The sequence below is a fragment of the Lygodium microphyllum genome, chromosome 8, assembly GCF_053477565.2.
Source record: "Lygodium microphyllum isolate KBCC chromosome 8, Lygodium_microphyllum_v1.1.10, whole genome shotgun sequence".
NCBI lineage: Eukaryota > Viridiplantae > Streptophyta > Polypodiopsida > Schizaeales > Lygodiaceae > Lygodium > Lygodium microphyllum.
Genome location: NC_141142.1, coordinates 17,410,225 through 17,436,432, shown reverse-complemented (window position 1 = coordinate 17,436,432; position 26,208 = coordinate 17,410,225). Strand labels below are relative to the sequence as shown.

Below are 26,208 nucleotides of genomic sequence, written 5' to 3'. Positions count from 1 at the left end.
CCAAGGACCTCCAAAATAACCTACCAAATTGTCACGACCTACTAAACTTGGGAGATCTCCACCATTTTGCCCTGGATCTTGGTCAAATACTTCAAAATAACCATGTTTGCTGAAGGAGAACCAATTTAGCCACATTTATGGTGTAACCAAACCCTATACCTACATCTTTAACTGTAGTTCCCTGTCTTTAATGTTTGAAACTGGATAGTGACATGAAATTGACCTTGATCATGGATCAAAGCAAAGCTCTGATACCAATGAAATCAAGGTTTCCACTTAAATGGAAATTAACAGAGAACTAATAGGAAATGTTGACTTAACAAGAAATGATGGAAACCATAGCTTGCCATTTCTTAATTCAAGATGTCTCACAACCAAGAACTACAAGAAATGTTGAAGCCATGGAAGCTTGAGAATCAATTGATGAAGGCTGCTGCAAGGAACTCACCCCTTACAATGGTGGGGAAGGAAATACCTTCAAGCTCCAAGAAGTGGAGATATGTAAAATGATTCAAAGATGATTTACATTGACACCCTCTTGCCTTTTATACTCCAATCCAAAATAGACTAATTTCCTAATTAAATCAACATGAAAATTGCTTTATTACATATTGTCCATCATTACAAACCATCCCCTCCTGAAATAGCTTTGTCCTCAAAGCTACACTCCTCACTCAACCCTACCCAAGAGCCAAAATCAATCCATGACCAAAATCTTGATCATTCAAAAATCTAGAATCTAAACTCTTAAGGCAAAAGCGGCTCAAGCTATGACTATAGTCAACTCCAAAACCTTTTATATGCTTAGATAAGATAGAGAATTTGAAGCTCAATTGCAAAAAGTCACAAGAGTAATAGGGGATGCTCTCACTACAATCTACCTTGGTTTGGAAGGGACAAATCCAATAAACATTAGTGCTCACTTGTAGTTTAACTTCCATGAACAACTAGTTTCCCTCTTGATAGAATTCAAAGATATCTTTGCCTAGGAATACTCTAGGACTAGATCCCTTGTCTTACCACCACCAAATTCCCCTCAAACCTGATGATGTGCTAGTCCGCATGTAGAGATATTGAATGAATCCCCACATGGCAAAGCTAGTCAAAGAAGAATTGGGAGCTCCAAGTTGGCTTCATCGCTCCTATGGATCAGACAGAGTGGATCTTGCCCATTGTCATTGTTTCCAAGAACTATAAGAAGCTCAAAATCTATGTAGAGTATAGAAAGCTAAATGCTACAACCATTCTAGATCCATTTCCCATTCCTTACCTCAATAGCATTCTCGATGAGGTTGTTGGTCATGAGTTGTATTTAGTCTTGGATGGATTTAGTGGTTACAATCAAGCAAGCCTTACTCCAAGGATCAAGCTAAAACTTCTTTTATCACGGCCTTGGGTCTATTTGTATGTAAACTAATGTGGTTTGGCCTAAAGAATGCCCCAACTTGTTTCAACAACATATGCAAAAAACATTTGGGCCCTACCTCATAGACTTCATGCGGGAATTCTTGGATGATTTCAATGTCATTGGCACACTACTACTTCAGTTGCATCGTCTTTGGCTCTATTTTACCATATGTCAGGAAGTCTGTCTAAGTCTACACTCCATGAAGTGTGTGTTCGCAATGAAAGGTGTTGTCCTATTGGGTACCATTATTGTGGGTGATGGCATTGTTGTGGATCCTAACAAGGTAGCCGCCATCATATAGACCCCCATTCCTCATTCCCCAATGGCAGTGCTATGGTTTCTAGGGTAAGTTAATTGGCATGGGTGGCATTTATGCATCCTAGCCCATGTGGCTATCCCTCTCAATCAACTAGCCCACACTCCGAATGTAGCTTTCAACTAGAACGAGAGCATACCTTACATTTCGATGTCTTTGACTACTCTTGTCCAAGGCCCCAATCCTAATCCCTCTGGATTGACAAAGCCTTTCCATGTCAATGGATACCTTAGATATGGAAATAGGCAATGTACTTATGCAATAGGATGCCAATGGTTCATTCCAACCAATTTTCTATGCCAATAGATAGCTCTTCACTATTGAAAAAAACTAATCTATAATAGAAAGAGAATGCCTCGAAATGATCTATTCTGTGAAGACCATTATCTACTTGGCCATTCCTTTGTCTTTCATGTGGATCACTCTACTTTGATCTATTTGGTCAAATAACAAAATGTCCTAGGAAGGCTGGCTAGATGGATTCTCTAACTCCAAGAATTTGATTTCAAGGTCATGCAGAGACCTAGAGCACAGCATGTGATTGCAAACTTCATGTCCCATCTTGATTCCAAAGAAGCTCCCATTAGAGTAGATGATGACTTTCCAAATGCCCAATTATTTCATGGAGCAGTTGACAATCTTAAACCAGATCCACCCGATCCTCCTAGATGTTGTATGAGGAATTGCTAGTCTTCTTGGACTCATGACAAGTCCTAGATCACATTTTGATAGACTAATGCAAACGACAAGCTCTCTAAAGTTAGCATTTTGAATATGTCCCAGGCCACCTCTACCACACACATGCTGCAATCTGTTATTATCCCTTTGGATAGAGATACATTCATGGAAGAAGCTCATCAAGGTGTTGTTGGAGGTCACTTTGTAGCAGACAATACAATCTAAAGACATCTACACCCACTATGGTTGCCTAACTGAATTGGTTAATGATACAAGGAGTCATTTTATAAATAAGGTCATCAAGCATATGTATTCTTCCTTCATGGTAATTCACAAGAAATTTTCTATGTATTATCCGCAAGCCAATGGCCTAGCCGAGTCTACCAACAAGACCCTATGTAAAACACTTACAAAGCTAGTCGAGCATCATAGAAAAGATTGGGATACCAAGCTCCTAGTAGCACTTTTGGGCTTACTGTACTTCTTTTAAAGTGGCAATAGCCCTCACTCTATACAAGCTTACCTTCAAGGTTGAGGCGATTATGCCTCTAGAATTTATAGTACCTAGTCTTGAGATTGCTCAAAGTTTGCCTTCTTCCTCAAGAATCCGTCCCCTTCTAACTGGAGACTCTCGCAGAGTTAGACAAGGACTAGATTAGGAGTTCCTATCTCTATTGTTAGAAGTCCAGTCTAGGCAAAAAGACCAAGTGGATTTCCTCTCCAAGAAAGCAGCTCTTCAAGTGCATACAAGTCATCCTAGTCTTTTGCACTCAAATGGGCAAGCTTTTAGGAAAATGGAAGATGAGGTGGAGCGGTCCATTTTGGATCTTTCATACAACTATAGCTAATTCCTTTTATCTTTCTAATTTATAGGGAAATCTTCTTCCTCATCCCATCAACAGATTCTGATTGCAATACTACTATGTAGACGGACTGGTATGCCCCATCCCACTTACCCTAGAGTGCCCTCTTGACCCATTAGTAGCACCAAATTCCACATGTGCCTTTGAGATCTCCCCACCCAATTTCAATTTTTTTCTAATTGCCAAAATCCAATTGGAAATTGATTGTGATTTTACCGTATATAGTGACATGGCCCTTATTAATTATCCCTCATCATTACATTACATGGTTCTTATTACAAGCAATGGTATGATGTATCAAGAATGGTGCATTACTCATTATTTCTTATGGCCCTATCAGTTAAGATGGCAAACATGCATTGGCCACGTTCAAATCCCCCACTCGTCGTGCATCCATGCCCCTCAAAAGTAAAATTTTCATCACCTTTCTCTTCTTTATGATTTATATTTCACCCCTTTCTGCTCTCGATGTACTCTCACACTTGTCATCTCTCTATCATTGCTCATGCCTCTCATTAACAATGGCCATGTGTTCATCCATCCTTCACCTCAATAGGGTTTCCCCCCTAATTCAAGAGCGTAAGGATGTTGTTAGCACGTGGGTATATAGCTCGCACCTTGACACCTTCCTTCTTGTACCATGGGAGACAACCCTAGTGCACCCTAACCTAGAGTCCATCCTATTACAATTGCATGAATTTCCTCATGTCCACATCAATGGCCATGATTATGAGCTCACCCCTCAGCATGTGCAAGAACAACTTTTCCTTCTTGTGAATAGTGTAGTAGTAGAGGCCCCCACCGTGCTTCCAAATAGAGAGATGGAGGCCACATCTTTGCCTCAGTGTATAAAGCTGAATATCACCTCAACACCATCAGTGACACCGTCACAAGTTGAAGCTAGAGGTATTGAATTTTTTTCTAAAAGCTCTATACCTACAAGCCAAGTCCTTCAACATCTTGCACAAGGTGGCCTCCATATTCTTCCTACCAAACATCCCAGTCATCACATGGGTGGCCATTTTTCTAAAATGCCTTCTAGTGGATTGCAAGCATGTGGCACACTACTCTTCTAACACCAAGTCATTGCGGGTCATGCATGGCCAACACTTCACATTTCTATTCCCCCTAGTGGATCATGCATGCTTCCTTTGCATGGTTGGTGCCGACCAACCCTCTCCTTCATCCCGTGCGACTTTTTCTGCACAAACTATCACAAATGGGCAACCAAATGTAGCACATTAGGAGGTAGCCTGCACTTTTGCGGAACATCCCTAACAAATACCCATAGAAAGCACACCTACCATCTAGGGGACTAACTAGGTTATCCCCCACAACACCTCAAAAATAGGCCCCTCTAGCTCCAACCAAAGCAAGCTAGACTTCAAGTATCGCATTGCTTTACCCAAGCAATCTACGAGATGAAAATGAGGCTAAAATTAAACAACATGCATTAATCTATGAATTGCGTACACTCAATCAGAATGATGCTATTTTCCATATAGTTATCCCAAATTGATGCACTTAACAATTTTGGGTTAGAGAGAAATTGATGGATGATTCAAGAAGAGAATAGGAGATTTTTTAATGCATTCATAATGATTCAAATGCAAGCAAGCATATATAAATATGATCAGAATACACACGTGCAAAGGCTTACATCAATCAAATCATCTATTCAATCACGTGTTTGCCATTGTTTCAATTCAAATTCAGTAGTCACAACTACTTGATGAGAGAAGAAGCTTTTTGGAAGACCTCGATGCATTTGATGTGGTGGACACATTGCTTGCATCTTCCTGGCATGCATGTCTTTGGATTCTTTACTCTTGATGCAAGCATGTATTATTGGCTCCTACAATCAACCTTTTGTGATCTATTGAGCTTCTATTGCAAGTGCATATGGTAGCGATCAAGATCTAGGACCAGTTTCTAGTATGCGTCCATTTTCATCATGAAGGCTTGGCAATGTCGTATGTCCTTACATTTGTCATACAATAACTTGCCTTATACTAGAGCAAGAAAACTATTGTGATAATGGTGGTCTTATATACATGAATTAGAGGTGACAAAATGAAATGTCTTCCTACTACCTCAATTGGAAAGTTCCAAGCACCAAGCCGATTGTATAATCTATACCTACTAAGGGTCTAGACACTTGTCTCCAAATGCCTTTAGAAAAGAATTCAACTCTTATCAAAATGGAAAGAAGTTTGGGCACTCCAAATTCCTTTAGAAAAGAGGCCGACTCCTATGAAAATGGAATGAGGTTTGGGCAAGATAAGGCTAGAGTAGTCAAAGAGTGGTAAAAGATTCAATTGCAATTAGAATATGAGAGAGCAACTCACTAAGAGTATGTATAAGAAGAAAGCTCTTGGGGAACATGGACCCAACTAAGGAAAGACATAAAGGAAATAGAAGAGATGAAAGCAATGCAAATGAAATTAGGAGAACTCATTGAGTAGAGCAAGAGCAAGCTAAAACAACTACTCTAACCAAGAAGTTGTGGACTCATCCCCATTGAAATTAGCCCCAAGGGGCCTTCCCCTAGGAATGATACCTATTGCATATGGTATAGGGGGTTAAAGGAAACATATACCTAGCCACCTACATGACACAGAAGAAGTTGAGAGTGGCCTTCATTGGGTTGCAAACCACCTTAAATTTTGCATTGTTGGGAGTAGCCAAAAGTATAGAAAAACAGGTAATGAAAGTGGATGGGACGAGAGAGAAGTTTGTTAGGAAAATGGCCATGCACGTAGTAAGTGCATTACAAAGAGAGAGAGAGAGAGAGAGAGAGAGAGAGAGAGAGAGAGAGAGAGAGAGAGAGAGAGAGAGAGAGAGAGAGAGAGAGAGAGAGAGAGAGAGAGAGAGAGAGAGAGAGAGAGAGAGAGAGAGAGAGATTATAAGGAGCATTCTATTCTATGCAAGCATATTATTCCCTTATAGTAGGATCTCTATGTGAAAGCAATCCTCTCAGCCACCATGCCATCTCCTAATAATGTAACAAAGTTAAAGGTGCAATTTGGACTAGTTACCACTTTCCTACAACACAACTTTGGTTGGCAAAATCAAGACAATCACATATGAGCAAGCCAAAGAAGGGTTAGTAGAACATCTTCAATATTTTGGCTATAGCAATCAAAAAAGTAAGGCAACATGATTCTTGAAAATTACCTCTCCACTAATGCAATCCACATCAAGCATCTATTCCCATGAATGAGAAAAATGTTCCCCTATAACCTTAGATCCACCAAAGATGATGACATTATCAACCGATTAGACTAACCCATTGGAGTTGGATTCACCCATGGAAAGGAAGGATAAAGAGTCTAAATGCCCACATGAGGAAATAGAGATAATTGCAAGCATTTAGGACCACCACAATTGGATGGGTAGAATCCTTTAAGGCCAAACACAAAAGATGATAGATGTTCCAATAGACTTCCCATCACCTAAGGTACAAGAAGAGGACCTTGAAGAAGCACTCTAAAAGTACCAAGAATGACACAAATTCAACATTGTTGATGGCAACCAATCCATCATTTTCCTTAAATGCACCGAGTTTCCTACACTCTCAGAATATGGATCCCATGAAGACCATCACACCACACCTAAGGAGTGTGCCATTAGACTTGTATTTGGCTAGCAAGGGGGATAAATGTTAATCCTCTTGCAAGAGATATTGAGATGTCGAGCTCTACATGAGCTGGCATCCACTATGCATCTTGGTGATGTGGCAAGATATTATTCCCTAGCATGTTAGGTGATCATCATGAGGATACACTAGTGATTCTACAAGTGGACTACACCCACATAGTCCATCCTTGGTTTTGGCACATGCATTGTGCCACCTCTTCTTTTCTTGTCGGGTTCACACTTAGTAATTGCTTGTACATACATTGTCGTACTTTCATATCAGTTTTTTATCATGTTGTAAACTTAGTTTTTTTGTGTGGAAAAAGAATAAGATTTCAGCCCTACTCTATTATTTTGTGTGTGTGTGCTCTTGGTTTCTTCACCTCTCTCCCCTCTTGTCTATTTTCACGGTATTAGAGTTGTACCATGACTACATGGAGCTCAATTGAAGGCTCAACTGAAGGTATTAGAGCATGAAAGAAAGCAAGAAAGCAATAGATAAGAATCTCTTTTATCTTGCTCAATTTTCCTTGGGTTATAGCTACAACAGGCTCCTATGGTTGGCAAGATTGCAGTCTCCCATTGTAGTGAAACTTGGTGAGTAGAAAGATAGTGTATATACTAAGATAAACCCTTTAACACCATATTGGGGAATATGTGAATTTCCCATAAGTTTGAGAAATGTGGTCAAATCTTTGGATTTGTCATAACTTGAACAGCATAACTTCAAATCGAGTGCTCTATAGCTCAATAGATTCCATTTTTCAAGCGCTTTCCAATGATAGGTCACATCATATGGATTTGAGAGACTTATGGGCATGTTATCCAGGTGCCACCTTTTTAGTATTCAAAAAATGGGAATTGGGAGATTCCCAAACTCACTAATATTGTGTTCTTTAGGACTTGCTGCTATGATTTTTGGCATCTAACGTCATTTCAGACTCCGCTCTCTCGACCTACAAGTGGTCCCAACATTAGTTTTTGGAAATACTACAATTTTGATTGTGTTAGCTATTTACAGGTGTACAAGTTACATATCTTGATTTTGTAAGGTTTCAAATGTTTGTTGGGCTGTAGACACAAAAGGCATCTGCATACAGATTGCAGATTCTAGTTATTGTTGCACAGTCTAGTGAAAAAGATTGTGTTTAGTTATGGTGCACTTGGTATCAGCTTTCTTGCACATTGTAGTTTTCTTGCAAGTTGTTTGTTTTGTCAAAATGTTTGGTGACTTAAACTAGATTGTTAGTGAAAAGCTTGATAAGAATAATTATCATGTATGAAAGTTTAGGATGATAAATTTCTTAAAAGACAAAGATGTTTGGAATTATATTGAAGGAGACATAGAAATAGTACCCAAAGTTCTTACACAAAATGCTATTATAGAGCAGGTAAAGGCTAAGAAAGATTGTGAGCAAACACAAAGTAAAGTCGTGTATTGGTTGTCTGTCTGTATGACAAATAGCATGATGGGCTATTTGTAGGATTCTGATGCTCCCCCTATTGCATGGAAGAATTTGGCAATGTGGTTTGAAGTAAACATAAAGGCTTGAAAGCTGCAACTCAAGTCAAAGTAGTTGAACCAAGTGAAAAGAGGAAACTTGTCCATTAATGATTATGCCTTGAAGATCAAGAGTATGGAAGCTCTTGGATCTATCAGTGTGGTAGTTGATGATAATGATATTGTGTGTGTATGCTTAGATGGACTTGGAAATAAATACAAGAGATTCAAAGCATCAATGAATATGAGGAATGATATCCTTGATTTTGCAAACTTGATTTCTATGCTAATACTTGAGAAGAAGAACTTTGGCTTGTATTTCTCTTCTTCAAAAGCATGAACAAGTCTGAACAAGTATTTTAGTCTACTAGTAGAGATAGAGGTCATGGCAAAGGCCAAGGTGGTCATAGTCAAAGTTATGATGCACAGCAAAATAGAAGACGACAGTCCTGAGGAATGGAGTCAAAGAGGGCAAGTTGCAAATTCTAATAGGCAACAGAAGTCTAGTGGAAGTAGCAAAGAGTGTTGGCATTGTGATAAAAAAATGCCACATTTCTAAAAAATGTTTCAAAAAGAAGGCTGAAATTAGAAATGGAAAAAAGCAACAAGACAATTATGCATGCAACTAGTAGAAACAATGATGACAAAAGTGAACAATTGTTTGTTATGCAACACTTTATGAATATTATGACTGCTAATGGTTCATCAAAGAATGATGTATAGTATGTAGACTCATGTGCCTCTAATGGCATAACTTCTTATGGAGAGCGGTTTAAAGAGATGCACAATCTAGAATCTCTAGGCTATGTGGAGACAGGGGATGATACAACTCGCCTCATTACCCATATTGAAAATGTTCCTTTGAGTATGCAGGATAGTAAAATTAAGTACTTGATTGATGTGCTACATGTACCAAATATTACAAAAAGACCTAGTTTCTATTGGTCAAATGGTAGAATGGGCATTGCAAGTTCAGTTCACATTCGATGATTGTTACATAAAAGATCTCAAAAAATATTTGCAAGTCGATTGCAAATTAGATTAGGAGTTTGGGATTCTCTCTATTAAAACACCTAGTGTGCGTAAGACGCAAGAGGATGCTAAAGCATCTGGTAGTAATCCAGGTCCACGCAAGTCAAGTAGAGTAAGAAATCCAACACAGTGATTAGTACATGAAAGGGAGTTGCAAGAGCAAGTCTATGTGGAGCAGCCACCTAGTTATGTAGATGAGAACCATCTAGGTTATGTATGCAACCTTTTTCTTTTAGTGTGACGGTGTGCACAAACCTCTCTCGATTTTGCCCCAACATCATGTGCCATGAACCCTTGCGACAAATTTTGTGAGGATGGCCACACTATCTCATTAACAAGACTTGGGCCTCAAGGTCTTTTCCCTTTTTCTCATACAATGCCACCATCCTCAACTCTACCCATTATAACACTTACACAAGATAAGCATAGAGGAACATTTCGAAGAATGTGTGGATTGTGTCATGAGCGCAATGGGATTGCCTTGGGTCATACATGTATGCTACAAAGATTGTCTACACAAGCATATACTTCATACATGGTTAGAGGATATCCAACTTTTGTGAAGGTCTCCAAATACCATTTCACAAGATGTGGTTCACCAACAATATACCAAGTAATGGCTTAGTTCTTGACATCTTAAATCAAGCATCTCACGAAGAGGCTTCCATGGAAAAATCTATATGTGCAATCTTACTTCATCTTGACAATCAAGTTTTCATGCCTTGATCACTTCTTGCACAAGCTATAGAAACCATGTCATTGAACATGCTTGATCATCCACCCAATATGGCAATTAATGGATAGAAAGTAAGGTAAACATGTGTACATAGCATCACCCTATATGATCTACACACCATCTTGTACTTCTTTTCCTAGATGAGGAGCTCAATCTCCTCAAGTTGATGAGAGATTCCATACCATCATCTCAAAGGAGGACCCCGATTTCAAGCCTCTTGACCATTCTCATTTATAGGTAAAGTAGGTCAGCACTATTTAAGTCCTTGACCAACTCCTTTGCAATCTTTTGAACAATATTTATGTGGGTTCTATAGGTGACTTTTTGCACCTTGTGGATGTGTGTCTACATGGATAAATTATCTAATCCTATGCAATCTTTCAAGCTATATTTATGTGGGCTCTATAGGTGACTATTTACACCTCATGGGTGTGTGGATCCATGGATAAATTATCTAATCCTCCCCAATCCAAACATCACATTATAATCTAGACACAAATTTATTAAAAGCATGTCAACATTCTCCACTGTAACTTTCAAATTTAATCTCTTTTCAAATAAATTATGCATTCACATCAATCCTTTCAAAACTCCCATCTCAACTTCGATGGCTTATTGGTCATCTTGTTAAGAAATCTTTCTTGACATCAATCCGTGACCTTGGTCTAGCTCATTAATATCTTCTAAGTCACATTTTGAGCAAGTAGTAATATCAATTGAATATTTCACTTGCGTCCATGCATACCTAAAGAGTTGATCAACCCTTCAATCTTTCTAGACAATTTAAAAGTAGAAAAGTGGGTATCTAAATAATTGGAAATATGGATTCTATATACATGTCAAGGCCACTTATTTGGTGATGCTTTTCTAGTGCATGTTGGAGGAATTGTTTGCTTTCGTAAAAAATTGGTATGGTAGTTATGCTATAGCTTTAGTGTCACTATAGAACATGCATTGGAGTGTCTTAATATCACCACCAAGTGTGAGCTAATATCAAATTCTCTCCTCTCTTTGGCATGGAATTTCTCACCACCTACTTAGCAATATCATTGGAGTGAGGTAATATCGAATTCTCTCATCCCTTTGGCATGGTGTCTCTCACGCCTACTTAGCAATATCGTTGGGATCGAGTTTGCTCAAAGATCCAACAAAGCATATTATGTGCTTTCTTAGATGCTACAAATGCTACCAATCGCCATATTTTCATCTCCTATTATTTATTAAATTGAGGAACAACTATATTTTTCTTAGCATAAACCATTTTATAATTGATTAATGTAAGACCCACCCTCTCAAGCTTATGCCTTCCATAATTTTGCATTCGTCAAACTTCACAATAAATTCTAGGGTTAAAGTAGAAAGAAGGCATCATAGTTTGGAAAAAGTTATTGTTATAAAAATACCATCCTAAGTTTGCATAATGAAAAATTAGATATCTTCCATGCATTACACCTTACATAACATATATATAATATAGTTCAATTTCACAAGGTCAACAAAAAACCCAAAAAGAAAAACAAAAAGCAATATTCATAGGATCTATTGTTTTACATTTTTTCCTTGCACTCCATTTACTCTTCGATGGAAAAATCTTTTCGCATTGAAACTATATTGAAAACATGTTGCTCTCTTTGTATAGCTCTAAGCTTATATAAACATGGTAAGATCATAGTCCTCATGTTGTTGCAACCTATTGCATTCGCTATCATACTATATATTACCCCATAAACTTATCAACTAACCCCAACATCACATGCTATTTGAAGACTATTTAAACTTCAACCACTTCCACCTCCATTTTCTCTTCAATGGAAAAATCTTTCATCATTGAATTTCTAATGGAAACATTCCACTATTGTAGTCTATCTTCCATTTTCTACAAACTAGCTTTTCAGGATGCATTCTTTTTTTCCAAATTATTTCCTAAGTTTCCTCAACCACTACTTTCCACTTGTTTTAGGGTTCTCTCTGCAAATTTTGAATTTATATTTCACTTGGTTTTGTATACATATCTTTCATGTATTTCAATCATGTCACAAAGCTTGTTGACAAATATTCAAAGAACCTTATGAATGAAGCACAGATTAATTAGTCTCACATCTCAATGATTGATAGATGTACAAGGATGATATAGTAAGTTAATTGACCTCAACTTGCAATCGTACAAATTAATAAGTTGATGTATTAGGTATTCTTGGACCTTGCATCTACTGCCTCTTCTATTTTCTAGGGTCCTATGGTATTTTGTTGATTTTTCAATGTCCAGAAATAATTTGTTCAGTATTCAAAATAACAAGCCTTGTTATTTTGAATAATAAATACAGACAGTTGGCATCCGAGACTAAGTTACTGAATATAGACATGCATGACTGAATCTAGCATGACAAAAGAAAATGGCTCTCCATCGTTGATGTGAATGTGTTGACTAAGATAAGCTTAGTGATGGTGATTGTATTCTGACACCAGGCAATAAAGCAACTAGCATGTTCATTTGTCCACTATCGACAGTATGGCATTAGCTGCTTAGGCAACAGCCAGAAAATGCAGCTTTCTTGTGACTGCATCTCTTTAACAGAAGCAGCTTGCCATGAGTTAAATCATCCTTCTCTACTTACCTGTGCTTACACTGATCTAATCTGTACTTTATGCTCAGATATGGTGCGTTTAGAAGCCAGGATCATAATCTTGATGGAAGACTGTGTATAGTTCTCACTACAAAATGATGCTATTCAAAGAGAGATTAGAATTTTTGAATATATACAATAGAATAGCCACGAAGGTAACCACAATGATTGCGTGTTGATATGGTAAACAACCGTTTGATGTTCCACTTCGGGGAAAAAAGTCTGAATTTGTTTAGTGGCAAAATTTGCTCAAGAACCACGGGATGCCTGCCACATTGAAGAAAGTGGCATTTCATGGGGATCAAGTTACAACAGAAACGAGCATTTTACACCATAATGCAATTTGCAAAGACTAAAAAAGACCATTCAATAATAGAAATACATATACAGAGAGCATGTTGTACAGTGCCATGCTCATAAGAACAAGCATCACTCAAGGTTCATGAGCAATGCTTGGCCAGAAACTTTGCTGATTTTTTTCACTGGCATGTACTTAACTAGCCCCTCAACAAGTCCCACTTACATCTGCTGGGAGTTGATGCTTCCAGAGACTCCTATCAACAATTCACCAAGAACATTCCGTAACTTCTCTATAGACAATGGCTTTATCAAAACACAGTCCACACCAATGCTTAAGCACCTGTCTCTGCTTAAGCGGTCAGAACTTGCAGTCAAGGCCACCAGGTATGGCCTTTCTGAACCTAGCAGATATCTTTCTTTGATCCGCATTCCGGCTTCAATCCCATCCATAGTAGGTGCACAAATGTCAATTATAATAAACTTAAAACGTTGAGCAGTATGAGAAGCAATCTGCAGTGCCCCCCCACCTGAGCTTGCAAAGGCTACATTACACCCTAGTCGGCTCAATAGACTACATGTAACAGCTCGACTTGCACTGCAAATGGAAACAGCTAATCAGATTAGTATGCACAAGATAATGCATCAAATTTATGCAATGAATCATTGATTATCAACATGTTCAGGTAGGGTTATCCATATTGAAGTTCTAAACACAAGAACTTCAGTAACAACAAACTCATTGAAGCACATGAGCATGTGGAACCGATTGGAATGGGCCTTGAATGCAGAATTTAGGAAATCTACCCACTAGACTTGATCAGCTTGTGGGTTGGTGGGGTGTGGGTTGGTGGTACAAAACACAGGAAAGTCTATTTTCCTCATACCTGGGGCCTGGTACAATGTTGGACTACCTCTCACAACCTATACTTTAAATACACTAACTATTTACACCACACTCAGCTCTCTCAACCTAGAATTTAGATGCACAGTTTCACACCATACTCAGCTCTCTCAACCTAGGATTTAGACACGTTATCTATTTACATACACAAACAGTGACCAATTTCTAGATAAAGCTCCAATGCATGCAAAATTTGAAAGAATAGAGCCGTTATGTTACCATTTCAAAGATATCTTGACTCATCAGATTAAGACAAATTTTGAAAGATGATTTCAAAACATCATAGTAATAATCATGATAGTTCAAACATGGAAAACAATAGACTCTAGAGCTGAAGTCCAAACTTCAAACAGAATCTTCAAAACTGCTTTCTGAGTACTAGCTAAGGCTAAAGAGTTACATACTCCTATTCACAGACTTCTTTTTCTATCCTCTTAAGCCTTGGCTGAATTAAAAATGCACTCATACATAGGAAACCTTTTGTACATTTCCACATTTTGTTCATCTCCTATTTTGGGAAATGATTTCCCACGCAATTATATCCATAAAAGGCATGGCTCCTCGCTTAGTTTACCCTTAACAAGATACAACGGCTCAAATAGATCCATGATCCATATACACATGGAATTGCCAAGGTGATATGTAAGTGCCCCAACAGACCAACAGTCATAAAGACATTGGTGGCAGACCTGCAAGTTCTTTGTGCACCAACACCAACAGTGGTCTGGCTGGCAGGCTACAGCGATAGTCACTTTCATTTGCCACTAACCAGATTCACTGAGCAGGTTGGCTGCTGATAGTACTACCATTTGAGCTAGCATATAGGATGCCTCCAGACCAGAAAACAACTACCTTTGCTCAAATGGAACAGGTTCCTTTCACTTGCATGGACTTACCAGGTCCCCACTTTACTCATGCCACATCTCAACCATCCCTTCATTTCAGGCTGAGGACTACGGTCTTGTGTGTCCCGCATACGGACCATTAAAGATATCATTCTTTCAGGCTACTCACTTTCTGTGGCCCGTCTTTTCACCTTCTTGTTTACTCCTGCTTACCATGGATTGTTTCATTATATGGCAGAGCGAATAAGGGCTTATCATAGAGATTTTAGCCTATACATGAACAGCTATTTAGTGGTCCCGATTGAAACAAAAGAAGGCTGCAGATAAGCACAAGAAAGATGTGCCACAAAAAGTGATCCAGTCTTGCTCAAATTGAGAAGGTTTGATAGGAACTGGCCTAAAAATTGGAGTTGCCTGGCCATGGAAAATTTACTATGCTCTCCATGTTAATCTTTTGAAGTGATCCAGGGGATACCCACTCAAACCAGCACATCACCATAAGTAGCTAGGAGGAGGAGATCCTCCAAAAAAGAATAGGTTGCATTTTTGAGAGCTGAGATTTCCTAGAACAGTCCTCCAGACAGAAAATATTGTGCGTCATAAAGAGAGATTTTGAGAGGGGAGATTTCCAAGATGATTCCTTCTGAAACTCAAGAACTACTAACTTCCTATATGGCAAGTTGATGATAAGGATTATGTCAAAAGAATATCCAGAATTTGTGCGGCATAAAAGGAAGCTTTTTTGCTTTAATCTAGCTCAGAACAATTGTAATTTATGTGAAGTGAATGTGAAACCACCCTTCCTCCTCAAAGAGGGTGGTTATGACCTCATCAATCAACAATTACAGCGAGCATAAAACAAACATAAACTAAAAATGCACACTTTACCACTTTAACCTTGGACAATGGACAGCGTATTGGCCCCAAAATTGGCACCCCTTGCGGTATTCTTTAGCTTTTACAACAAATGAATGGAGTACAACTAAGATTCTTTGATCTCCTTCGCTAATCCAAGTACCTCTTGCTATTAAAATTGACTAGCAAGCTATCACAGGGACATGAAATTTTAAGATGTTGTAATCTTGCCGATAATATTTGATTAAGGTATTAATCAAATGTGCAAGATTGTTTAACACGTGATGCACATGACAAGAACGTGTTAGGCCATTCTTAGAGGCCGGAACAATCGCTCCTTGCTTCTATGCATTAGTTAATTAATTAATGCCAGTCTAAGTATCCTTGCTCAAGGATACTTGGAAGACAAGTTGGCCTAGCCAGTTTGATTATTGGCTAGTGGGATTTATTTTTTGGAGCACTAGAATAATTATTAAATTAATTTTTAAAATTAATATTTTGAAAATTAATTTAATAAGTTGAATAATGCTGGAAAATGGGATTAGAAGACTACCACTTGGCAAAACTTGCCCATGAAAGTGGAAAAGCATTTTTTGGGACTGGTGGAAGTCTATTCCGACCATTGTGAGAGAGAAGAAGGCTATTAGAGAGCAAGGAGAGGCTGCTGATGTGATTTGCAACCACCAAGGATCGGTCCTACAACTTATGATAGCAGTTTGGAGCCCTCCAAGAGTAGATAACAGCAGCCCAAGGTCCTCCTGGTGCAGATGAGAGAATACAGGATGGGACAACAATCTTTCTAGTGATCCTAAGCTATAAGTGACAGCTTCTATGGCTGTTTGAGTAGAACAGTAGCAATTTTTCAATGTTTCTCACGATGAAACTTTGAAATTTCTCTCTCTACAGCATTTTCTCTTATCCCCTAGACATCTCGCAAGTTATCTAAACATTTTCTAGCAATTTGAGCCATCAGATAAAGAGATTTCAGTCAATCTCTACTGTAAACCCTAATTTACAACAGAAATTAGGGTTTTGACAACCACCTCACGATGCGTGCTTAAAATTGAGGGCCTATGACTTAAATTCCAACAGCTAAAATTGAGGAATTTCAAGGAGATTTAAGAGGCCAGCAAATCAAAATCAAATTTGGGGCTGAATTAGTCTTTCGAGGAGTAGTGTGAGGACCAATCCCCAAGCAACCCAAGGGGCAAATTGGTTTGGAGACTTGCTGATCAGTTTTGACAGAAAGAGGCACTTGGATTAGCAAAGAAGATCAGAGGATCTCAATTGTACTCCATCCATTTGCAATAAAAGTTAAAGAAATACCACGATAAGGGGTGCCAATTTTGGGACCAACAGGCTGTTCAATGTCCAAGATTGTATGGTTAAGTATGCATTTCATTTTTGTGAATTTGTTAATTGCTATAATTAGTGCTTAATCAGGTTATTTACCACCCAATCCGAGAAGGAAGGCTCGTTGCAAGGTTCAAGATTCCATTGCCAAGATACCATCAATTCCCTCGAATTGGTAGGCCTCAAGCACCTAATTAAAGATTAGAAGCTTTGCTCTAGTGTTGATATTGTATTCAGCTGAGTGTTACAATAAGAATGTCTTCAAATAGTGAGATGGAATCAAGCAAGGATGATGTCTCTCGAGCTAAAAATTCACGAAGTGTTGGAAAAAATGCAATGCTTCATCTTGGACAAGGCACATAGCATGGACAACAAGCTGATAATGCTAATTTAGACCAAAACATGAGTCCTTCTAGGCCTTTAGAAGCTGATGATCAGCAAGAGAAAGAGGAATTAGAAGATCAGTTTAAAGATCAACTAAGGACAACAACTGATGGAATTGACAAATGATTCTCAGTTAGTGCACCCTTTGAACCCCTTAATGAAGGGTAACAAAGGCAAGAAGAGAAAACCATCTTCAAGAGCTTCAAGACAGCAAGATGCACTGAAAAAAGCCAATACAGCAACATGATGTTTCAAACATGGATAGTGAGCATAAGCAAATGATGCTAGTGGGGCAATTAATGCATATGCAAGGCCAACTTGGAAGTGTCAATTCAATGCGTTTTGGACAGCAAGGCATCCATGCAATGATGGGGCACCCAAGGTACTTTGGTGGTGGCACTGGTTTCCATGCTATGGTGGATCAAGGACTCCATACAAGAACGTATGACACAACTCCTTATCATATGCAACAACCAATGCGTGATGTGCAAGGCCCAATGTATCAGAGTATGCCTGGTAATATACATAACCCCATGAATAACAATGTTGGCATGATACTAGGGCACAAAGTGGCAAGTTTGGCAATGCATATATGTAGCCCACTATATTTAGGACTCATGGTATTAATATTGGTCATGTAAATGCTCCGTATAGTATTGGTCATGAGGAAAAATGCAGCTAGTAATATATGCAATGTATGGAAAAATGTATCTTGGTATGGCTAGTAGTATGCAAATTTCCATACACAGTCACATTGCAATGATCCAAAATATACAAACAAGAATGTTTCCTAATGCATCTAGTGCTCCTAGCATGTCAAATACACATAAGGGGCTAGTCAACTAGATGCAATGTTACATAGTAGTTAACTTGGAATTTCAGTAATGTGAAAGTATAAAGCATTGCAGTGCTCATTAAGGGAAAGAACCGCCTACAACCTAGTGGAGGTTTTGAGGCAAGTAAAGTTAGAGATAGAGTTCCCATATACTTCTTGGTGAAGCTTTAACATTGTTTTACACTAGGGTTAGGGTTTATTTTGGGGTTTCCTATGACGGTTAAGTTGTTAGGATTTCATTATTTATTATAAAAGGACACTTCATGCCTCATTAGCACATAAGTGTAGCATTACTCATTTGATTATCTTCACTGTTGTACTCTCTCTCTCTCTCTCTCTCTCTCTCTCTCTCTCTCTCTCTAATACATCGCCTCTCATTTTGTGATTGAATTATTGTGCATCAATTAATTCATTGATTATCTTTCATTCTCTTTCAATTAATTGTGTAATTACTTCACACCTAGGCCAACAAAAACAATCCGAATGCATAAATGGTTAAGGAATTGTATATTGTCCATGAGAAACATGTTCCACATTATTCCCTAGTGGGCAAGCATGTTGCTAAACTGGAGTTCCTTGCACATTTGGCATTAAAGGTCCCAGTGTATGCATTACTTTTGCCTAAAAAGATTGCTTGTGAACCTTAAACATGCTGCACATTATTCCCTAACAGATTAACATGGTGCTGATCTAGAGTTCCATGCACATTTGGCATTACATGTGCCACCTAAGGAGATTGACCATGAGCCTCACCTTGACCATTTAGAAGGTGAAGCAATCTTTTTTTCTTTAACATCCGGAATTGTCTACATAAATTTAGCAAGCTGAGGTTGTTGAATAACTGCTGCAAGTTCATAACAACACTTACCAATTGTGTCTTGAACACTACATTTGCTTCCTGAACACATTGGACTTGTGGAGTTGCATATGATTGAATAGCATGCTTACCGATCACATTTGTTGCTCACTTTCTTGAAGCATTTTCAGTATTGTGTGACTCAAAACCATGTGTGAGTGCCTTTCAAGAGTGGATTCTTATTCCTCGCTCCTACTACCACTATTGTGTGACATCTTTTACCATTTTCCCCTTGCTATACACTATTTTCAGCAAGTATACACCTTGTTCTAAGGGAATTACCACAAGCTTGTTTGCACCTTGAGACAACCACAAGCTTACCTCCTTCAAAAAACCATGAAACTCGCCTTCAAAAGCCCAAGGGCAATAGACAACATTTTAGCAAACATTTAATTCTGCTTAAGAGTAAATTCAATGCAAGAAAGGCTCAAAAACTACTACTACCCTGCTCAAACAGTCATAGAGGCTATCATCTATAGGTTCGAACCACCAAAAAGGCTAGTGCCCCTTCTTGTATGCTATCACTTACACCAAACAGTGCCTTGGGCTACTGTCACCTACACTTACAAGGCTCCAAATTGTTGTCACCTACTATAGGGCTCGTCTCCTTGCTCTCTAAGAGTCTCCTCCTCTCTCACAATGGTTGGATTGCATGTCCACCAATCCCAAAAATGCTTTTTCCACTTACTTGGGCAATTTTTGTTAAGTGGCAACCTTCTAATCTCATTTTCTAGCATTATCCAACTTATTAAATTAATTTTTAAAATAATTATTTTTGAAAATTAATATAATTATTCTAATACCCAAAACAATAATTCCACCAGCCAATAATTAAATTGGCTCAGCCAATATGTTTTCTAAGTATCTTTGAGAAGTTATTAGCCCTTAGAGCAACATTAATTAATTAATTAATATCTAGACTATAATGTTACCACTAACATTAGTAGCTAATAAATTGGTCTAGGCCAAATTATGATACCGATACCACCTAGTACCTATTAGACATAACTTATTATTGCAACATTTGCCTTTCGCAACAACTAATATCTCAGGGTCCTAGGTGCCACACTGTGAAATAATTGGCATACACCTTACATGTGCAAGTCACACTTGTATATTTGATTAACTTTTAATCAAATGCTAAGCAAAGCAATAAAATTTCATGTCCTCATTACATAATTTCACAGAGCATTCACCTAGAAAGCTATCATATATAGTTGCCATACAATCTCATGTTGTTTCTCTCACAAACAATAGGATTTCTCCAAATGAAACTATCAGAACATCACTTTCTTCATGAAAAAGTTGCCCAAAAAGTACACTAGCCTTGAGATTTGAGATGAGAAGAAAGGATCTCAACTTGTAGTACTATAATAACCTATTTTTCTGATATTCAGTTCAAAAATAATAGCATACCTTGCTGTAAATGGAGTTCTAAAGCTATTTAATGGATTCCCTATGCCAAGAGGAGAAGATTAGTTACAAATGAAATTCTAAAGCTATTTAATAGATTCCATATGCCAAGAGGAGAAGATTGGCTAGTATCCATACTCCATCCACGCTATTAGCTCATTTGATAGCTGAAACTTGCAATTTTTATAGCAAAGTAGAGAAAAATATAAAAAAGGAGTCCCAAATAGCTAAGATAAGCTTTCTAAATGAATAACCAACTACTCCTTAATTAGATTTCGTTTTAATCAAGGGCTAATTAATGACTTAGTCATTAATCATAGATAAGCTACTCATTGGACTAAACTTAAGCTCAAGGCCTACTTTATAACACAAGTGTCCTAAATGAGTTGCTTATCGGATGAAACTTTTAATATAACTCACTTTTAATGTGCAAACTTTCAATTTAATGAAAGTTTCACATTGCATCTCGTTACTTTTGCCTTGCTCTTGTACCACATGGCATGTACACTTGTCCACTACATGCTTGCTATCAAATCCTTCACTATTTGTGTAATGGTTACTCTGCCAAGAGCTAGGGATACCAAAGTCAAAGTTCACTTTAATTAAGAATCTTCACGAAGTTCATTTAAATTTCAAGGGCAAATAACTCTTCATGACTCTCATAATAGCATATATGAGGGGGGGGGGGGGGGGGGAAAGAACCAATGTATTTATTACACACATATGGAGCATGTATTGAGAAATTCAGAAAGTAGATGGCAAGCAAAAAGAGGGTGCAATGAGGTGCGACTATGGCTGGTAATTCAGCCAATGTAAAGGATGTAACACCACGTATGGCCCACTTGGGCATACATGTTGATTGGTTGCTTTCTCAAGAGCAGCCATACCTTGGAGAACTCTGTTTTGCCCCCTTTGTTGCTGCCCACACAAGGTTGTCATGTCCAATGGCATTTGATCAGTACCATCCAACACTAGTATGGTACTAATTGGACTAGTAAATCTTGGACCAACGTCCAATGAAAAAAATTGTACATATAATTTTAATGTCTATACTTAATGTTGGAACTCAAAATAATATACTTTAAACATTTAGAAACTTTATGCCATGAGTTTACATATTAAGAGCTTGAGGATAGAGAGCATGGCTGATGGAGAGCTTGAAAGTGGAGGTAGGGTGGAGATATGGTAAAGGAGATCTGGAGAGTGAGGTTAGAGAGCTTGAGGAGATAGTTTGAGAATAGAGAGCTTGAAATTTGAATTCAAAATAAGAGAGGGAAAGAGAGGGAGATAATATATTGCTAGGAGAGAGAGAGAGAGAGAGAGAGAGAGAGAGAGATTGGGGTTATGTACAAGTGTGTTGAGGAGAGGAAGCCTAAACAACACCTACAATTTACCCCAAAAGTAACCCCAAATGGTCACAAACAAGCACTTTGAGACAGTCGGATAGTCCCCATCAAGCGTGATCAGACGTGTCATACTAGACAGGACAGATGGGACCAGTTGACCTGTCCGTTGGATATGGACAACTCGGTGCCCACATCATCATCATCCTTGATGGGCTGCTGCTGCTGTGTTTTGGCATCCATCACGAATATGACACTCTGATATCACTCTCATTCACCTCTTTTCCAATCCTTGAGAGATGGAGATTTGAGGCGCCTCGTTGTATTATTAACATTCTCATTCAACACTCTGCAGATCATTTTCTTCATGTTGTCATACATTCTGTGTTTCTCTGTGTTTTCCATACCATTTCTTCGCAGCATTGTCCATGAATATCATGGTTGAAAGGTGAGTCAAGCCTGCAAACCCTTACAGCAAATCTGCGGTTTTGCAAGTTTAACATTTTCCCAAAAGCATAGATCCTTCCCAGCATTCTAGTTGGTTCTACAACCATTTTGCCACAAGCACTGCTTTCCTGATCATCACAAAAGGATGGCCAAAATGAGGAGTAAAGCTGTAGTGGTTACAGTTGCTAGTACCTACCAGCAACTCTGCTTCTAAGAATAGCAGCTGGAGGAAGAAGCTACAACAATTCAGTATGACCAAGAATTCTAGTTGGTTTTTCTGGTCTTTGAACCACAAATATCATTGTGGATAATCACTTAGGAGGGTGTATAATATTTGTGTGTTCATGTAGAAAAAGATCAAGTGTAAATGCTATTAGAAAATGCTTAACCATCTGAACTAACTCTACCAAAAGTTTACCTGAAGTAACAAATCTATAAACACTAGTAAAACATTTCTTTAATAGATACGAAATTTGGTGGAATCATTCTTCTGCTTTTAGAGGGGAAGCTGTGATTGATTTCCCTATAGGAGATTGAAGCCCACAAAAGCCAGAAGTTTCTTCTAATATGGCATGCACAGCCCCAAAAGGAAAGATTTGCCCTCTTCTACAACCATCAATATCTTTCTGCTACCCATCAAGTGCAGCAGAGGCAAAGGATTGAAGCAAGATTCTGTTGCTTTTGCAGGTCCTGTGAGCAGCAAGCAAGCCACACTGCTCTTTGGTGGAGCATCCCCTTGCAAAAGGTGTGCCACCAAGTTCATGGAAGTACCCATAAAGATTGACAAGAAGGCAGCTTTGCTCACCAAGCATTTGAGTAATATAAAGGAGATTGGGCTTTGCCAGTAGCCCCTCTCCAGGATGTCCATGCCACCCCATTTCTTTATGATCACTCTGCAGCTACCAATCACCATGAACAAACTCAGCTTTCTAGACATGGACATGTTTGAACTACTATGGCGAGGACACAAAAAACATGTGCACAGGCCACTCAACCAGAGTGGATCAGCATATCATATCAGCAAGTCACTATATTCCTACCAAGTGGGCTCTTCCATGAAGGCAATATATTTCTAAGAAATTTGTATCTATTTTAGGCGTATGTTTCAATTAAAGTCAAAACCAATAAAGAATCCCTGAATAAGAAAAAAATAAGTTTCAGATGCAGGCACTGATGCCAATTTTGGAATGCTATGCCTTACATGGAATGGCGAGTGGAGACATTATAATCCAAATAGTCCATGTGGTTATGTTGTTTAAGAAACATTTTACAGGGTTCAATTAGTGTCATGCTCTACACTAGGTAAGATGGTCCCCATAGCACTCTCACTTCTGTAACCTATTAGAAGTCCCATCAACGTGCTCCTTCAAATGAGCATTCCAAGTTCCAAGATTTAAATGGCACTGGCAATCCCATAGAGAGACTTACCAGTTTTCATCAATCAGAAGAACCTGGATATCTGTAAAATCAGCCCATCCATATCCATTATTGAAGGGAGGGGGGCGAGACAGCTGCCTCATATCACTTGAGTATTCTGGAAGCTGTAGTTTTACAATGAATGTCACAGTGCAGCCCTTTCCAAGGCCATCACTCTCTATCCAAATATGTCCTTCCATTAGTGTCACAAATCTGCAATTACACAATCACATCAAATAAGATAGCTGCTAGTCAGCCACAGCTTTATAATTGTGATGAAAGGATAAAACACATTCCACGGTAAAACACACCTCTTGCAAATGGCTAAACCAAGTCCAGTCCCTCCAAAGCTTCTCGTACTTGCTGAATCTACCTGTACGAACTTGTTAAACAATTTGGGAATATCAACTGGATTAACACCACATCCCGTGTCTCGAACCTGTAAGTTTGTCACAAAAACCAAGCAGTCAAATATATCTGTAGAGGTGAAAACAGACTTTATTAAAAGAAATAATTAAGAATGCGCTCAACAAAAATATATGTGCATCAACCTGTAATCTAAGGAAGAAATGCCCATCATCTTGAACAGGTTGAAAATCAGGCAGATGAGGATCTCTTGAAAACTCTTGCCTATCCAAACAAACTGAGACAACCACACTGCCCTCTTTTGTGAACTTTACAGCATTGCCAACCACATTAAGTGTAGTCTGCATCAATCGCTTATCATCTCCTGCAGCATACTCAGGAAGATCCGGGGCTACATGTAAAGTCACAGAAAGCTTCTTTACTGAAGCAATTGGCTTCACCAAGTTGAGAACCTGTGAAAGCTCAGCCAAATTAGCAGAAATGCAAAATTCCACTATACTTAAACATCAAAGTGGAAAAACTATATGGAGAAAAACTGGTTCACGATGTCAAGTGCAGATAAACACCACACTAACTTGGATTAATAAAAAACAAACTCAGGCAAACTATAAGTGACCCCTACATTGACATCAGAAAAATATCCTCTCTTTTAACAAAATTTTAAATTGATCCATTCCCATGAAGCACCGCAAAGAGCAATCTTGTGTGATACCAGATTACATAGTTAGCAAGTAAAAGAGCATATCATTGGGCATTGTACAAGAAGCTTTCAAAGGAGTTGTAAAGTGTGCAAAGACCAGATTTGCATACAACCTTCTAATGCTTCATCATTTACACAACATAAGATTGGCATTGCAGCAAATGGTGGCCAATCCAAAATGGAACTTCTTGCACAGGTATGGCATAATTGTGCTATACCACCATCACCCACAAGAATTATTGGCCCGAGGTGAAGCATTTACTTCTTCTTTGCTTGCCCATTGTGAAGTTGTTGCTTCATGTGGACAGTGACATTTCCTAGATTGAGAAGATTTACCAGGCAATGGATCGAATGATAGAAAACATCCAATCCATTGCAATTAATAGATCTAGACTACAAGAGATTAAGAAAACTTGCAGTGAGTAGGTGGAATCAAAATTACTCTCCACTACAATGTGCAACTTATGCACCAGATCCTGAGTTCCAACACAAAGGGAAATTTCTTCAATCAAATGCAGAGGTGGTGCAAGGTTGGAATTCAACTCTTCAAAAGTTGGATCCTACTTTGAAGAAACATAGGTTGGTGAAAGAACAACTTACGAACCTCCGCAATAAGAAGGGAATGTTTGGGTGGCCTGATGCTCAACATGATGGATAATCTCATGTATCCTTTTTAATATTTATGTAGTCACTTTTTAGTATTGAGATTTGAACCAATAAGGGATAATTTTGATCTATATTGCATTTATCTCATAGATTCCATGTTGATGTTGTGACTTGGTGAGAGAACTATGGAGCAGACTTACTTGAGCTTCAAAATTTGACCATCACAATTCTTGGCCAAGTTTGCTTTTCATCAGTATTATAGAGGCTTTGGAGCACCTTCAGTCACATCCACACAAAGAATAGGAATTGCTTGGGGCTGCAAAGAGCAGATGCCCTCATTCTTGTCTGTACATATATAGGCTTCCATAAAAGTGAGTAAGATTTTGGATTTATGCAAGATGCAAGTGATGAGGAGGAGGAGGATAAAGGAGGATTTTCCTACAACTTAAGACTATGATATGGATGAGAAAGAGGGAGCTACAAAGGAAGAGAAACAAAAAGATGATAATTAGTTATCAATCTCTCTCTTGTAGGATTTTGCACTTATTTACAATTATGCTTTATTTGCAAGTAGCATATTATGTATGTTTCAAAATCCTTGTACGCATCAAGAACCTCCTTTGAGCTTACGCCTTTTGTGTTAGACAGTCATTTCTTGGACAATTAGTAGACAGCAGGTTCCACGTCAGCAGGTTGGTGGACAGCAGGCTCCATGTCAGCAGTACAGCAGTCCACGTCAGCAGTATGGCAGGGCACTGATACAGTCGGCCAGATTTAATGCAGTTGGCTGC

General features: G+C 38.5%; 1 protein-coding gene across 1 annotated transcript in view; it reads right to left on the bottom strand.

The window, feature by feature from the left end:
* Positions 1-12,953: 12,953 nt before the first annotated feature.
* LOC148032022 (ethylene receptor 2-like) overlaps positions 12,954-26,208 on the bottom strand; it is a 52,291-nt gene continuing 39,036 nt past the window's right edge. The window contains exons 4-7 of the mRNA XM_087682648.1: positions 24,297-24,563; positions 24,057-24,184; positions 23,758-23,958; positions 12,954-13,692 (exon numbers count right to left, since the gene is read on the bottom strand). Of these exons, the coding sequence (XP_087538774.1) occupies positions 13,317-13,692; positions 23,758-23,958; positions 24,057-24,184; positions 24,297-24,563 (972 nt within the window). The 3' untranslated portion in view covers positions 12,954-13,316. The remainder of the gene's footprint in view (positions 13,693-23,757; positions 23,959-24,056; positions 24,185-24,296; positions 24,564-26,208) is intronic.